Source organism: Callithrix jacchus, chromosome 2 (assembly GCF_049354715.1).
Source record: "Callithrix jacchus isolate 240 chromosome 2, calJac240_pri, whole genome shotgun sequence".
Taxonomy (NCBI): Eukaryota; Metazoa; Chordata; class Mammalia; order Primates; family Cebidae; genus Callithrix; species Callithrix jacchus.
Window position 1 is genome coordinate 49,868,059 of NC_133503.1, and position 16,819 is coordinate 49,884,877.

General features: G+C 48.1%; 1 protein-coding gene across 2 annotated transcripts in view; it reads right to left on the reverse strand.

Annotated features, from left to right (window-relative positions):
* The window catches only part of ANXA6 (annexin A6), a 60,323-nt gene that overhangs the window by 26,127 nt on the left and 17,377 nt on the right, over positions 1 to 16,819 (reverse strand). For both annotated transcript variants that reach the window (XM_035288788.3, XM_035288783.3), the window contains exons 3-14: positions 15,627 to 15,717; positions 14,853 to 14,947; positions 14,165 to 14,278; positions 12,687 to 12,777; positions 11,705 to 11,784; positions 9,340 to 9,396; positions 8,082 to 8,175; positions 7,461 to 7,556; positions 6,240 to 6,298; positions 3,975 to 4,097; positions 2,739 to 2,797; positions 1,264 to 1,342 (exon numbers count right to left, since the gene is read on the reverse strand). In XM_035288788.3, coding sequence (XP_035144679.1) covers positions 1,264 to 1,342; positions 2,739 to 2,797; positions 3,975 to 4,097; positions 6,240 to 6,298; positions 7,461 to 7,556; positions 8,082 to 8,175; positions 9,340 to 9,396; positions 11,705 to 11,784; positions 12,687 to 12,777; positions 14,165 to 14,278; positions 14,853 to 14,947; positions 15,627 to 15,717 — 1,038 coding nt within the window. The remainder of the gene's footprint in view (positions 1 to 1,263; positions 1,343 to 2,738; positions 2,798 to 3,974; positions 4,098 to 6,239; positions 6,299 to 7,460; positions 7,557 to 8,081; positions 8,176 to 9,339; positions 9,397 to 11,704; positions 11,785 to 12,686; positions 12,778 to 14,164; positions 14,279 to 14,852; positions 14,948 to 15,626; positions 15,718 to 16,819) is intronic.

Genomic DNA, 16,819 nt, shown 5'->3' on the forward strand with positions numbered 1-16,819 from the left:
ATCGCTTGAGCCCAGGAGTTCAAGATCAGCCTGGGCAACATGGTGAAACCCCATCTCTACAAAAATTAGCCAGGTGTGGTGGTGTTCACCTGAAGTCCCAGCTACATGGGAGGCTAAGGCTAAGCATCACCTGAGCCTGGGGAGGTCAAGGCTTCAGTGAACTGTGATTATGCCACTCACTCTACTCTGGCCTGGGTGACAGAGTGAGACCTGTCAAAAAAAAAAAAAAAAAAAGGATGAAAATAATTTATATTACTACCATGAATTAGGAGGTTGATACCATGTATCACAAACTGACAGTTTACCACAAAAATCAATGTAATGAAAACAAAAGAGGTGAAGTATCATGAAATTTAACACGATGCCACTGCTTATCAGAAGCTCTGAACTTAAATTGAGCTCTCTCCTCTCTTTGTGAAAAAGGAAAATCAGTGAGTGTTGCAGAGATGTTGGCACCAAACCAAGACTTTGTCTTTGACATAATCAGAAACGCTGATGAAACTGACAAGGAGAGCTTTTCTCATTCACTACATGGAGTTCCGCATTATTCGACCCCGCCAAACTCAATTCACTTCTCACATCACCTGTGATCATCTGCAAAGATCTCTTGCCTTATCATTTGGGGAACGCTGTCCGAGAACATCAGAGCTCAAGAGCCCTAAGAGATCACCGGGATTGCCATGTTAACCCCTCATTTTAAAGATGGAGACATAGAGGCCCAGAAGGACAGGGCACCTTCCAAAGGTCGCACAGTGAGTAAGTAACAGAGAGCTCCAAGGTCCCACACTTTTTTGTGTGGACCAGGTGTTGCAGTCTCTGAATGGTTTGCCCAAAGTACTTCAGTGAAATCTTTCATTCCTGTCCTTTGAGGACCCCCAGTCTGAGGATGCTCAGGAAGACAACCTGGAATCTTCCAGTGTGCCCAGGGATGCCCATCTGTTCTCAGCTTTCATGTCTCTGAAGCCAACTGTTTGGACCCCAGGTGGGACAGGCCCCTCCATGGAACCAGCCAGGTCTCCATTTCAGCAAGCCCTGTTAGTAGTTAGTGGGCCAGAACCCTTCCCAGCATGTCAGAGGCTAATGCAGAAACCAGGTGCTCCCCTCCACCGAGTCATTACTCCAAGGGAGAAAAAGAAGCTTCAGATGTGAAAATCAACATGTCGGGTTGGCCGCCAGAGGGCAGCTGGGTGCCAACCAGAGCAGCAGGAAGGTGCAAGCAGAGAAGCTGTGGTCAAGAGGTCAAGCAGGAGGAGAAGGTCTGACCTCTACTCGGGCCACTGCACTAAGTTCCCACATCCGATAGGCCACCTGCGCTGCCTCCGGGAAGAACTGGCCAGCAGCACTGGAATGGAGGGTTTTGGGGAGAGGACAGGAGGGAATGTCATCACAGGCAACACTCCACACACCAACACACACACACACACACACACACACACACACCCCAACACATCATATATGCACGTGCACACACCACACACGCATAAGCTTTCTTTCTCTTCAGCCTATGCCTCATCCATTCACCAGAGCCCTCCCTCCATTTCTGAAAACCTTCCATCTCTCTTGAGACCCCTTGTAATGCTGGCTTTTCAGGGCAGCCTTCCTGGCTGCAGGGTCCAAGCAGGATAGGATTTCTCCAATTCTTCAGCCTCCCCTTTCTTCCTTAGAATCTGAGTGGCTTCTATCCAAGTCTCCCCTCTCAAACAGGACGATAAGCAGGCTATGGCCATGTCAGCCCTATATCACTTCCTGCAAAGTGCCTGGACGTATCAGAGCTCAGTAATGTCTGCTGAATTGCATCAGCTCCTGTGGTCCTGAGCAAAGGTTTGCAGGAAATTCTTGCTTCCCTTTCATAACTGGATCTTTGTAGGCCCCAGAAAAAGGATATCAGAGCACCTCCTATTCCCTTTCTAGAACACAAATCTGGTCAAGTAATGGCCCAATGTAATATGCTGGGAAGAGGCCCCCAGGCCCTCCCACCTCTCTGCTTTATTTCTCTCTCTAGTCCTCCATAAATGCATGACCTTGGACATGTAAATGAACCAGGCTGCTCCTTCTCACTCCTAGGCTTTTCTATAGGTGATTTCCTCCACCCAAACGCTGCCCCCAGACCCTCTCTTCACCTGGCTCTTCCCCTTCCTCCTTGGGTCTCATCGTATATCTCCAAAGCGCCTCCCCTTGGTCTGGGCTAGAGTGCCTCTGGGTGCTTTTATATATGCTTTCTACATGATACAGCCAGTTCTTCCAAGCACAGGACTGTTGCCTCCTGGAAACTGGTCTATACACCCTTCTGGGATCTGGCCTTCATCAGGGGCTTCCTCACAGGGCCTGCACCCAGAAGGCACTTAACACAAATATCCTGCATAAATGAGTAGGCAGAGCAGGAATTTGTCTTTTTTCCATTTCACAGGCGATGAAACCAAGAAACGGGTATGAAATAGCAGGGCCTGGATGCTCATATTCTGGTTCCTGGTCCACAACCCCAGACTGACTTTCCACGTTCACAAGAGCAGATACCTCCATATACAGGAGACCATACTCATGCTCAGACTCACAGGCTCCCACTCACAGACCCCCAAGCACAGCAGGTACCAGCAAAGACTGCCTTTCACTTGCAGGACACTCCTGACTCAGAGGAATCCCCAGCTCATCCAATCCACCCATCAGGATTCGAGCCAGGAGAGTCCCCACCTGCTACCCCAAGGCCACGCCCTCCAGCCCTGGGCCAAAAGGTCACTTACTCATCATCTCCCCCACACAGCTTCAACAGAGTCTTCTTGTACTCGCCAGAGGTGTCATTCTGGAGAGAAAGAAAGAAAGGTTACCTCTCACCAAGCCCTGGGCTCCTCTCAGACAAGGAGGTGAAGGTTCTGCTCAGCCTAAAAGAGTGGAGGGCTGAATGAACACTTATTCATAGCTACCCTGGCCCTCCTGTGCTGGTTAATATTGAATAACTGGTTCTCAGCAGGCAGGTTGGGAGAAGCCCTAATTTATAGCATTTGCCAATTTCTGTGGTGTAAATACTTCTAGCAATGGACAATTTCAAGTTACTAATATGACTTCACTACCAATACGTGGAGTTGAGAGGAGATGCTCACTGCTCTTCCAAGACAGTGCCCCAGCCCAGCCCTTCCACGTGAAATATGTATGAAAATGGGGTTCCATGAGCAAAAACACAGGAAATGCCAAAAATCAAACAAATATGTATCACACAGGTGCACATATCAATATAGATGGCACATCCCATATCCCCCTTAGGGCTTCATAATGGACTTCAAAGTATGAAAGGCTGTGAGCATTTCTGAGGTTAAGAAACTGGCTTATTTATCTTTGCTTATTCTGGTTTGTTACAAACTTATTTTCCCACGGAACATTTTGTACATCATAACTTAAAAAATTACCCTTTGGAAACATAATTTGGAGAATACAACTTGGATCTCTTTCTCTGTCACCCCATAAAGCTTTATTTCAATCATACAAAAAAAAAAAAAAAAAAAACCAAAAACCCAAAGGCCAAAAAACAAAAAAACAACGGGAAAACCCCCTAACTTCACATATGTCTTCTGATAAAGCCTCATGGACTGGATGTCCCAGAGGCATCCCAATCACTGGGCCCAGGCCAAAGATCCCCCATTAACCCCCATTTGTGTTCTTCAGTGTCTCTCAGCCTTCTTCCCGGAGACTGTGAACTCTCACTGTGCTTGGGGCAGACCCCTCACCCTTAATTCAGCTTGTGTGTTCTTCTTAACCCAGCCCCTGTCTTCTTCAGTAGCCTTACCTCTCACAAACGCCCCTAACACTTGCTTTTCTATTGAATATCCCTAAATTCCTCAAATGAGCCACAAGGCAGGGGCTCCTGGAATGTCCAAGAGACTCCCACTTCCGAGGACATTTCCTTTTCCTTGGAGTAGTCCCCAGGCCCTCTGTCTTGGCAAAAAGCTCTCTGCTCCATTCTCTGCCCCATGAGCTCTGCTGACCTTGATCATGCTGTAGAGGGACTTCTCATACTTGGTCCGGAAGATCTCCCGAATGTCGAGCATGTCCAGCTCACTACGGGAGACCATGATGCGGATCAGGGTGTTGTCCCGAGTCCCCAGGCCCTGCGAGACAAGTGGGTTTGCAAAACATGGACTTGAGAGGAGGCTGGAGTGCTGATAGCCCCTAGATTAGTTGAAAATCCTATTTCATAATAAAATGTTAAAATTTAAAACAAAAGAAGCAGACACTTCCATTCCCATTGAAGCTCTCTCTGTGCTCCTCTTACTGGTTTTTTTTCTGACAGAATCTCCCTCTGTTGCCCAGGCTGGAGTACAGTGGTATCATCTCAGCTCACTGCAACTTCTGCCTTCCTGGCTCAAGCAATACTCCTCAGCCCCCCGAGCAGCTGGGACTACAGGTACCTGCCACTGTGCCCAACTAATTTTTGTATTTTTAGTAGAGATGGGGTTTTGCCACATTGGCTAGGCTGGTCTTGAACTCCTGGCCTCAAGGAATCTTTCTGACTTGGCCTCCCAAAGTGCTACGATTACAGACATGACCCACCATGCCTGGCCCTCTTACTGTTATAAACCTCTTCTCTCTTCATGTATAATTTTCACACTTGATTTTCCTTATAATTTTATCATAACTTTGTAACACTAAGCAATACACTTAGATTTATACATTTTGGAACTTTGCAAATATACCACCATGCATTTATTTTTTTCCCATGTTTTTCTTTCTTTCTTTCTTTTCCTTCTTTCTTTCTTTCTTTTTTTTTTTTGATGGAGTCTCACTCTGTCACCCAGGCTGGAGTGCAGTGGCATAATCTCGGCTCACTACAACCTCCGCCGCTCAGGTTCAAGCAATTCTCCTGCCTCAGCCTCCCGAGTAGCTGGGACTACAGTTGGGTACCACCACGCCCAGCTTATTTTTGTATTTTTAGTAGAGATGGGGTTTCACCATGTTGGCCAGGATGGTCTCAATCTCTTGACCTCATGGTCCACCTGCCTCAGCCTCCCAAAATACTGGGATTAAAAGCATGAGCCACCACATCTGGCCCTCTCATGCTATTCTTGATGGTCACTGGGTTGTTTCTAGTTTTTTCTAACATAGGCAATACTATTATAAGTATTCTTTTTTTTTTTTTTTTTTTTTAAAGAGACAGGGTCTCACTCTGTTGCCCAGGCTGGAGTATAGTGGTATGATCATATAGTGCACTGTGTTCACAGAAGCCTCAAACCCATGGGCCCTGGGCTCAAGAAATCCTTCTGTCTCAACCTCCCATGTAATTAGGACTACAGGTATGCACCACAGCTCCTGGCTAGTTCTGTCTTTTATTTTTGTAGAGACAAGGGTCTTTTTTTTTTTTTTTTTTTTTGCCAATCAGTTTGACCTTATGAGGTTGCTCAGGTTAGCCTTGAACTGATGACCTCGCCTTCGCAAGTGCCATGACCTCCGGCGGGAGCCACTTTGGACCCCAGAGACAAGGGTCTTACTATGTTGCCCAGGCTGGTCTTGAACTTTGGGTCTCAAGTGATCCTCCCACTTTGGCCTCCTGGAATGCTGGGATTACAGGTGTGAGCCAATGCATGCACTCAACCTTGTTAAGCCATTTGTACAAATGCATGCATACAGGCAAACCTCTCTCTAGGGCTGAACTGCCCAATCTCATTATGGCACATTGGTGGACAGAAAATGGCTGACAATCTACTTTGCCCTTTTGGAATGAACAACCAGGGCCAGGAAGGCCTGAGCTCCTGAGCCTTGAGCCTCTGGCCTCTAGCAGCAAATGGCGGCATTCATTTCCTCCAGTGCAGCACAAACATATCAGTTTCTCTGTGTGTCATATTGTAAAAGCCTGGGAAGCTTTCTCAGAAATACATCCAGAGTGGAACTGTCACAGAGTAAGCAACATGAGTCTCAGCAGGTAAGGCCAAAGTGGTCTTGCCATTGTATATAAACATCCAGTTAACACTTCTTCAAAGTCCAGGCCACCAACCCATCTGGCTGGATGGATCAGGTGCAGGCTGTCCCCCTAAGTCCATCTGTTTACTTGTGACGTCAGGCAGGTACGCAGGTGGAAGGACATGTGACCAGCAGCATTCCTGGCTCTAGAGCTCACTGGGACAGAGCACCTTCACCAGGGTCAGTCCCATGGCCATCTCTGAAGGGCTTTCTTTGGCCAGGGGATCCCAAGGACTTGCCAAAGAGTCCTAACAGTCCTCTCCCCAAACCTTGTTCACCTCAGCCCCGCCACGCACCTTCATAGCCTTGAAGAGCCTTTCAGCAAAATATTCTGGAGTGCTTCGGACACACTTCACTGTGAAGAGGGAGGAAGAAGTACAGTTATCCTGGCTGCCTCAGAAGGGGGATAGGATGGCCTGACTCCCTCTTTGTTTCTGTTCCCTGAGGACCACTTAACTCAATACAGGAAGAACCATGGTTCCTGATAGCTCACAGCCCCAGAGCACCCCGGACCCACCTACTTCTACCACAAACCCAGGGAATAAACAGGAAATAATCTTGTTGAAGTCCATCACAAAGACCCCCTTTATCTTTCTAGTGCTTTTGGTTTTCACAGGGAACTGAGTTGGGGTGGGGGTAGGGCCTGGGGAGAAGGAGGAAAAGGTGTTTGTTTAGAACTGCTGCACTAGAAAGGTATTAGCAGCTGAATTACTGTGAATCCCACTGAATCACAGTGAGTCCCACTGGCTGACTACTTCAAACAGGGATAGCAGGGGATGGCTCTGGGAGGGAAGATAAGGAAGTGCAGTTTCCCCCAAGAAATATAAACACACAACATATCCCTGACTTGGACACACTAACCGCTGGAATACTGGAATTACAAGGGCCTCTGGAGAGGCAATTAAATCAGTCCATCCTTCCTGTTCCTCCCCGCTGCCCACTTAACAGAGGAGGAAACAGGCCCAGCAAGGATAAGTGACTTGCTCCAAGCCAATCTGGGAGATGCCCTGGTTCGAATCTTGGCTCCACACTGACTAGCCAACTCCTCACATTCTCACGTTCTGAGTACCCCCGACTCATTACAAAACTACACCTCAGCAAATGATCGGCCTTGGTGAGACTATTTCCTTATCTGTGAAATAGAGATCATGGCCGTGGCCACTCCTGGGTCTTTTTTAAAGATTACACACTCAGCACGGTGCCTGGCACGCAGTAGACGCTCCACAAAAGTCGACTATTATGATCGTGATTATCCTCAACTCACATTCAGAGCTCCTTGTCCCCCTGCCACGGTGGAGACGGGAGCTGGAGGAAGCAGTATCTGAGGATCAAACCCCCTTCCCTTCCCTAGCCTCAGCCATGCTGCCCTGGAGAAACCTTTAGAATTCATGGCCCACCTGGTTTTTTCCTTCTAAATTCTACACCATGTAATTCCCCTTTCCATTCTCAGCCCCTTGTTCCTAGACCAGTGTTCCATAATCTCCTGAAGCCCCCAGGAACTCAATGTCAGGACATACCTACGGCCAGCATTAGCTTCTCAAAATCCCCAGAAAGCTCCCCTCGGATGCTGGCCTCGATCGGCTTCCCTGTGGTCTTCAGATACTCATCAAACACTGCATCAGACAGAGACAGGGATGTTTCAGAGTGCCCTGTACCCCTGAGAAGACATGGGGGCTTCAAGATGGGAGTGGGGTGCAGTGGCCAGAACCTGACTGTCTAACATGACACTATAGCTGGTGCTCTGATGGAGGGGACTGGGAGGTCACGCACATCACTGGCGCTGTGCAGATGAGCTTCATAGCTGGCAAGGGACTGTGCCTCATCCCCTAACTTGGAGATGGAACTGGCACTGAGACAGAAGACCAAGTATCCTCTTAATGACTTTGCTGAGGGACTACACAAACCAGTGTCTAATCTCAGCTTGGTGCAAAAGTAATTGTGGTTTTTGCCATTTTAAAAAAAGTAAGGGTAAAAACTCCAATTACTTTTGTACCAACCTAGTAAAATGAGGACTAGTATTTGGGTTGAAATGAAGTAGCTATCATATTCCATTAGTGGTAAAGAAAAGAAAAGAGATAAAGAGAGGAATTCTTGGCGTAAACTCAAGGGAGCAGCTTGAGGTCTTCCCTGGAGCTTACCCAACCGAAGATGCTGCTTGCTGCGATTTCCCAAGATGTAAATGAACTGGGCTTCGTCTGTTCCCCATTTCAGTTCCCCTGCCTCGTATAGGTCCTAGAGGGGAAGAGGTGGCACATACTGAAAGAGGAAACCTCAGGAGACAGCACACGCTGGCCAAGCCACACAGAACTGCTGCCTGACCCCTGAACACACCAGTCACTGGTGGCCTGAGGACCTCTGCATATAAAACAGGCATGTATCGCTTAATGATGGGGATACATTCTGAGAACTGCCACTGTTAGGCAACTTTGCCATTGTGTGAACATCACAGAGTGCACTTACACACCTAGATGGCATAGCCTGGTACACACCCAAACTACATGGTAGCCTATTGCTCCTAGGCTGCACACCTGCTCAGCATGTTACCTTAGTGAATACTACAGGCAACTGCAACACAAAGGCAAGAACTTGTGTATCTAGACATAGATAATCATAGAGAAGGCATAGCAAAAATACGGGGTTAAAATATTATGGGACATATTACATATGTGGTCCATCATTAACCAAAATGTCATTTATGCAGTACATAAATATACCTATATGCCTTTCTTCCTTTCTTTCTGGGGAAACTCCTACTCAACCTTCAAGGCCCAGATTAAATGTCCCAGTTTTTCTCAAAGTATTTCCTGATGCTCCCAGGCAGAGTTCTATTTCCCTCCTTTCGTCCCTCTCTGAGGCTCCCATAGCTTTCTTCTTTATCACTTGGATCTACTGTATATGATAATAATTTCTTCATGTGTCTATCGCTACACTATTGCATGGGCTCCTTAGCAACAGGAACTATGTCATAGCATTTCTCTGTATCTGCCTCTGTAGTGCTGCTGGGATGTCCCAAGTGCTCAAAATGCCTGCAACACACGGCATATTGAGAGAGAAGGTTGTTGTGTGATTAATATATACTTGGCTCTCCAAGTACCACTTAATTTTGTTCATTACTGATTTCCCAATGCTTGGCAGAGCGCCTAGAATGTACTAGATATTTTACTTTAATAATATCCAATAACTGAATCAATAAAGAAAGCTCCAAAATACATCTCACCAATATTACATATGTGATGTAGCTTTGAAAGACAACTTAGGTCTTCTCTTCAACAAAGCACTGTATACATGACAGCTGTGGCTGGGTTATTTCCGGTATTTGATGCAAATGACTTCACCTCCAGCCCGTCCCAGGGCACCAACCTCTCCCCTCAGTGACTTTCACTGATGCTTGTTTACCTGGACATCCTGTTGTACCAAGTCCTCACTCACTACGTCATCCTCCTCCCTGGTTCCCTGGGCAGAGACAAAGAATATGTGTTTCAAACACTGCAAAGCCAGGAGGGAGGCCTGGATGCCAGAGGTGGTGACAGGGAAGGCAGGAAAACCCTAGCGGCCCAGATGTGTCTAGAAGCAGTGACTGCTATTGCAGGACGACCACAGTATCTGTGAGGCAATCAAAGGGTCCCTCCCTCTGGCCTTTCCCTTCATCCTCAGGGCTGGGTCCACACAGGAGAGTCCCAAGAACAACCAAGGTTCTTCCAGGTGTCCCCAGCCCAGAGGTAGGCAGACCCCTGTCCTGAGGACATCTCTGAGGACAGGACCCCAGGTTTTCAAGGGTCTCTGCCACAGATCCTGGCATTGCCCATGACACTCCCACAGCAATGATTCCATAGGGGCAAAGGGTCTGAATATGTGCATTCCATTAGGAGCCCTTATACCTTAACTTAAACAATTCACCAATGAGGATTTGGGACTCAGGTCCCAAGATCGGAGCTCAAAAGCTGCAAAGTCACCAAATCCTATTGGTGCTTCTGCTGTTCTGCCCAAGCCCTTTGTCCCATCTGATCGAAGAGGCTTACAAATAGGAGGATGCACAAAGCAAAAGGGGCAGGCAGTACTGAACTCCTCACACAGGCAGAGGTCTGCAGGTGGCCATCCCCTCTTCCCCCTGGATTGTGGGTTCCAGGACCTCAAACCCCTGGGTTCTCTTTGCAATTGAGCAGAAGACAGGGCTGGTAAGCTTACAACATGTGCTGTGCTGCTGCTTACTGTCAGACCTTGAAGATAAAAACTCTTGACTCCCAAATACAGGGATAGGACACTCCTCTCCAGAACAAGCAGCTTTGAAAATGGGGCAAGTTTACACTGTCCCATTCCTTGGGTTTCTCCTGATCATTCCCCAGCTGGTTAATATGGGGTTGTTATGGCAATGAGAGGAAAATAGTTGGGAGGAGCTGGTATAAAATGGGAAATGAGGGGGAGAGAAAATATAGTGGTGGCTTAATTTCTATCAAGTTTCATAACCATCTGGTCCTTGGAGCTGAGCTTGAGACATCTCAGTGCCTGTTCCCGCTGTGCCTGTGCTTACGGGATACCCACAGGGCCAGGTAGATAACAGCCATGGTGAAGCGGGCAGGGGGCATATGCTCTCCAGCCCACTGCAGTCATGCAGAATGCAGGCCTGCTGCTACCACAACTTTCAATACATCAAAATAATCCAGAAATCTGTTTTTTGAACAAAATCTCACAATTATTTCTTTCCTTTTTTTTGAGACGGAGTCTCACTCTGTTGCCTAGGCTGGAGTGCAGTGGCGCAATCTCAGCTCACTGCAACCTCCAACTTCCAGGTTCAGGCAATTCTCCTGCTTCAGCTTCCTGAGTAGCTGAGATTACAGGCGCCCGGCACCACACCCAGCTAATTTTTGTATTTTTAGTAGAGATGGGGTTTCACTGTGTTGGCCAGGCTGGTCTCAAACTCAGGATCTCAAGTGATCGGGCACCTTGGCCTCCCAAAGTGCTGGGATTATAGCCATGAGCCACTGCACCCAGCCAAAATCTCACAATTTTTAAATGTTAGCAACTAACTCAAACTGGTTTTGCTTTTTTTTTTTTTTTTTTTGAGATGGAGTTTCACTCTTGTTACCCAGGCTGGAGTGCAATGGCTCGATCCCGGCTCACCGCAACCTCCACCTCCTGGGTTCAGGCAATTCTCCTGCCTCAGCCTCCTGAGTAGCTGGGATTACAGGCACGCGCCACCATGCCAGCTAATTTTCTGTATTTTTAGTAGAGATGGGGTTTCACCATGTTGACCAGGATGGTCTCGATCTCTTGACCTCGTGATCCACCCGCCTCGGCCTCCCGCTTTGTTTCTTAAAACACATTGTATGGGGAAAAAAAAATCCAACTTGGCAGGTTGAATTCAGCCACAGACGCCAGTTTGTAGCCTCCTAATAGTCTCTTTGTGATATACTCGGGCGGGCTATGAGGAGGCAATAAGGCTCAGATGTGGGAGACTCAGCACAGCAGCCCCAGGAATGCTGGGGTCCAGAAATGCTGCATGTGCAGCTATGGATGCGATGGCAGGAAGGAGGCCCAGAGAGAAACGGGAGGAGCAAGTGTGGAGACAGGAAGGAATTCACAGCAGAAGTCACTCCTGGGCATGGAGGACTGTGTGCCAAAGGGAAAGAGGGTCACCTGAATGCACCTGCCTGCGCAAACCAGGGAAAACTGACCAGACCCCTGGGCATTCAGAGCTACACCCAGGTGAGCCAGACAGAAGCCATCCCAAGCTCCAGAGGAAAAAAATAGGCTGTGAACCAACCTGGAGCAGGACTACAAGCATCTTCTGGAAGTGGCCAGAGGTGTCACCGATGATATCAGCCTCCAGGTCCCGCTCATAGGCTGTAGGCAGAAAAGAACACAAGCTTTAATCTCATCCCCAGACACCTCAGGGATCCAGGATAAAGGCCCCTGCTGCCTCCAAAATGATCAGATATTTTTTAAAAATTCCAAAACTCAGTCTACGTGACCATCATGGCAAGAACCAGGGTATATTTTCACAGCTCTTCATGCTGACCATGATATGATAAAATGGAATCTGTCCACTCTCTCTACCTTACCTGTACCTTGATGGCCCACCTGGACAGTGGTTACAGCTTTCCAGTGGTTCTCTTCTCCTCTATTCTCAATTCCTTTCCAATCCATGGCAACAAGGGTGGCTGTTTGAAAACCCACATCTGATCGTGGTACTCCCCAGATTCTCATTAGACTCAGAATAAAACACCATCTTCTCTTGGCCTGCAGGCCCTGTGTGATCCTGCCCTGTGCTCTACCTATCTAGTCTTGTACTGACTACCAGGCTCATTTCTGCTTTAGGGCCTTTGTACTGGCAGTGCCCTCTGTTGGAAGGATCTTCTCTCTATTCTTTATACAACGGGTTCCTTATTTCCTCTCAAGACCTCCCTGGTGAAAGTTTGTTACTTGTTACCCTGTTTGTTTCCCTCATAACACTTAGCTAAAATACATCATTGTGTTTAGCTGTTTACCTGTTTATTGTCTGTCTCCTTCATTATCTCACTGGTCTAAGAGAGAGAGACCCCTTTGGTTTTATCCACCACCATATCCTGAGGACCTAGAACATCACCCAGCACAGAGCAAGTACTTATTGGATAGATGAATGGGTGAACAAATGGATCAGAGGAAAGGAGGAGAGAAGGTAGACGGCTAGAATCTTAGTCCCCACTCTTGCAATCAAACTCATTCTGTATCTGAAGATCCTAAGTGGCCCCTCCTGCCCATCTCACCATCTTTGTATGCTGCCACCAGCTGGTGCATCTGCTCATTGGTCCGGGAAGCCAAGATCTCAATGAGGCACTTCTCATCGGTGCCAATGCCCTGGGAGAAGAAAAGGAGCGTATGAGTTAAGGGCAGGAATGGGAGGCCACTGGACCCAGGCTGGGATCTGGGAGTGGCCAGAGCTGTGACACCCCAGCACTGAGGAGGCTCCTACCCAGCTCTTTGGCATTGATTGGGAATTGCTGCCTTCAGACTCATAAGACATGGTCATAAGGTTTGGATGTGTGTCCCCACTAAATCTCATGTCCAACTGTAGACCTGAATGTTGGAAGTGGGGCCTGGTGGGAGGTGATTGGATTGTGGGGGCGGTTTCTCATGAATAGTTAGCACCATCCCCTTGGTATTGTCCTCACAATGGTAAGTTCTTGTGAGATCTGGTTGTTTAAAAGTATGCAGCCCCTCCCCACCTCCCCCCTTGCTCCTGCCCCCGAGATGTGAGATGCTTATACCCTCTTGGCCTTTTGGCAAGATTGGAAGCTTCCAGAGGCCTCCCCTGAAGCAGAGGCCACGGAGCTTCCTGTTCAGCCTGTAGAACCATGAGCCAATTAAGCCTCTTTTCTTTATAAATTACCCACTCTCAGGTGTTTCTTTATAGCAATGTGAGAACGGACTAATATGCATAGGTTTTAGTTCTGCCTCTCCCAGCTTTGTGAATCTGCTTTGTGAATTCTCTTCAGAAACTATCTTTTTGGGCCTCAGTTTTCTCATCTGTAAAATGAAGATGATATTAGTTGCTGTGCCAAATTCACAGGGAGATTAAGAAGATAATACCCTCTCACATTGCTAAGTGCGTCAGTTTGTAAAGTGAATTCATGCTTAATAGCTCATAGGAGACGGAGTGCTAGATACAGTTAAAGGGCTGTGTCTCTCCTCTTCCTAGAGGGCAATTCTCTACCTCTACCCCAACCAGGCTGAGCTACTCCTTATACTCTAAACACAGGTCCACAACTTCTCCTGCCATTTTTATCCCCATTTACAAAGAATGTCAAGGCATTCACAAGGAGTGTCGATGACCTTGTATCCACCAAATCCTCTCTGGGCTTTGGGTCTTAACTTGATCCTATTATCCTGAAAGACGCCTTCTCAAACAACTGTTGGCCCAGGGTCATGCTGATAACCTTTAGTGTGCCCTTGGCCTTAGGAGTGTTAGACACAATTTGTCTCCATGTCCCTAGAACCTGCTTCCTTGGACTGCAAACTCCTGGTAAAGGGGTCTGTGCCAAGGGCCCCTTTCATGGGGTCTGCATCATGCTGGCATCTGTCTGCCTCTGGCTGTCTGAAGATTGAGATGCTCCTCTGGGATAAATTTAGATGTGTCTTTGAAGCAGGGTGGGTATGGGGTTCACCAGTTGCTTTTGGAAGAGCCCAGATTCTTCCCATTAACCACGTCCCCACCCCAACACACACATACACCCTCACTTCTTACCGAGATGGCATCTTTAATTTCCTTGGCATCACAATAGGCAGGTGGCCTCATCAGGCCCACAATCAGCCGTTCAAACTTGCCGGTCAATTCATACTTCAAATTATCAATGAGGTCCTGGGGGGTGGGGAGAAAGAGGAGATAGAAGAGGAAAGGGGAAGAGTAGTTACAATGGTAAGGGTTACACTTAATGAGCACTTAACTCTGGCGGGTGCTGGGCTAAGTAATCTCATTAAATTACCACCCTTGGAGGTATATACTATCAGCAACCCTGCGAGACAGGCTCAGAGACAGCAGGTGTCTTACTGCGAGTCATGCTGCTAGCAAACAACTGTTCAGGGTCAAGTCCACAGCGCTGTGCCGCTTCCCCACCACTGTGTTTCCTCGTTTACTGTGTGTCCCTCTCACTATCTGGCATTCCACAGAGTTGACACCTCATATATCTTATTCACTAGTGCAGCCATAACACCTAGCATGAGCCTAGCACACAGCAGGTGCTGAAAGTGTATTAAAGGCTGAAAGACACCCAATGGATGAGAAGAAAAAGAGCAGGGTAAGGTGCCAGCCCAGAGGCTCACCTGGAGTGCGAGATCCAGGAAAGAACCTGAATGAGCACACACAGGTCAATAAAATCATTCTCCCACTCCCCCGCCCACCCCCACCCCATGGGCCCTCCAGTTGCCATGGTTACCTTGCCGTAGAGGGACTTGTAGCTCTGACAGACCTCCTGCCTCTGCCTGTTGCTCCGGGAGGTGATTATGTCCAGTATTGCCTCCTTGTCACTGCCTGGAATAGGAGAGGGCAATCATCATCCTACCTACCCTGCCTCCAGGAAGCCCACCAGGGCTGCTTCCTTCCCTGGACACAGGCCTCATAGCTCCCTGCAGGACTCAGCATGAGCCTTCTGCTCATCAGGTGCTGGTGTCAGGGCAGAGGGTCAGTGGGGACTTATTAAGTCACCACTGAAAGAGGACATAGCACATACAATATCTAAGCTCAGAAGGCCCCTAATCTAGCTTCTCACTGCACAAATCAGGGAAATAGGCCCAGAGAGGGCAAGAACTTGTCCAAGGTTTCACAATGAAACTGGCTAAGAAAACCCAGGTCTCCTAACACCCAGTACAGGGTTCTTTCCACCACGAGACCTTCAGACTGTGGCTGCCTCTGATCAAAGGCAGTGGCGTTATTAGGAGGGGGATCTACCAAGGAAACTTCCACTATACTAACGAAGCACTAGTTCTTCAGTTGGGTGGTAAATCCGTGGGTGAAATTTCTGTTACTCTTTATACCTTTTTGTCGGAAACATTTTATTATAACATCATGAAAATTAATAAAAAGTGGAGACCAAAAAATGAATAAGTGCACTTCACCATTTCACAGACCCTACCACTACCACCAGAAAGGTTCTGGGCTGGGTCTACATTTGGAGGATAACCCCCAAGCTCACGAGAAGCCTGGCACCCACCAAAGCCCTTCATGGCGGTGTACAGAGCCTCGGCATCCTGGTTGGGGTCAAAGCCTGGGAAGTCATGGATGGAGCCCCGGTACTTGGCACCCTGTGAAGAGAAAAGTAGACGGTGAGGCTGCCAGCTCTCCACTGAGACCCAGCTCCCAGCCTCAACCTTCGGTCAGATGCCTACCCTGGTCCAGACTGAGCTCTTTCCCCTGCAAAACCGAGTGCTAGCCACATACACCTTGGGTAGGAGTATGGATGACTCCCCCATACCACCTGCTGCAACCTGCCCAAAGGACAGTGCCACTTCCCCAAGGGATGGTGGCTTGGCCAAAGCTCACAGGCCTGTACCACTTTCCAAAGCATCCAGGAGAGGGTAAAGAAAGCCTGACTGAATGTAGGAGATGAAAATGATCCCTGCAAGAGTATCAAGAGTCATACACACACCCACACACACCCTTCTATATCTCTCTCTGTCTGTCTATCTATCTATCTATCTATCTATCTATCTATCTATCTATCTATCTATCATCCATCTATCTATCTTAAGAGATGGGTTCTCACTCTGTTGCCCTGGCTAATTTTGAATGCCTGGCCCTCAAACGATCCTCCCACCTTGGCCTCCCAAAGTGCTGGGATTACAGGCATGAGCAAGGGCACCCAGCCAGCCCCTGGTATTTTCACGGCATTTTAGAGTTTACACTTTCATCTCTGCGAATGTGATTAGTTTAGCCATTTGCAGAAGCTCTTAAGATTATTTCTATCACACAGACCAGGAAGCCAAGCCTGAAGAAGAGCCACTTATGGGAGGTTGCACAGAACCCAGACCTTCTCCCTGTCCCTCTCTGCTCTCCAGCTCCAGGAACCTCGCAGGGGCCAGCTACTGAAGGTGGGGTCCTGGGCTCAGGGGGCCCAGAGCCACTCTCAGTTCAATGCCAAGACCAGATGCTGCCCCTCTGGGTCTAGTAAATTGTGTTGTGAACTGGCATCTGAGGACAAGCTGGCTTGGTCTCTGAGGGGAAGGAGAGAAGTGGCAGAGAGTCAGAGTATCTTAGACATCGAACCTGGACCTGAATACACAATGGGACTGGTTCACAGAGAAGTCAGATATGGGTCAGCTACACGGCACTGAGAAGTGGGGGGTCTGGGAGAGCAGCTGATAGCTGGGAGAGTGGAGGATGCTAGAGCCTGTCACTGAACACACA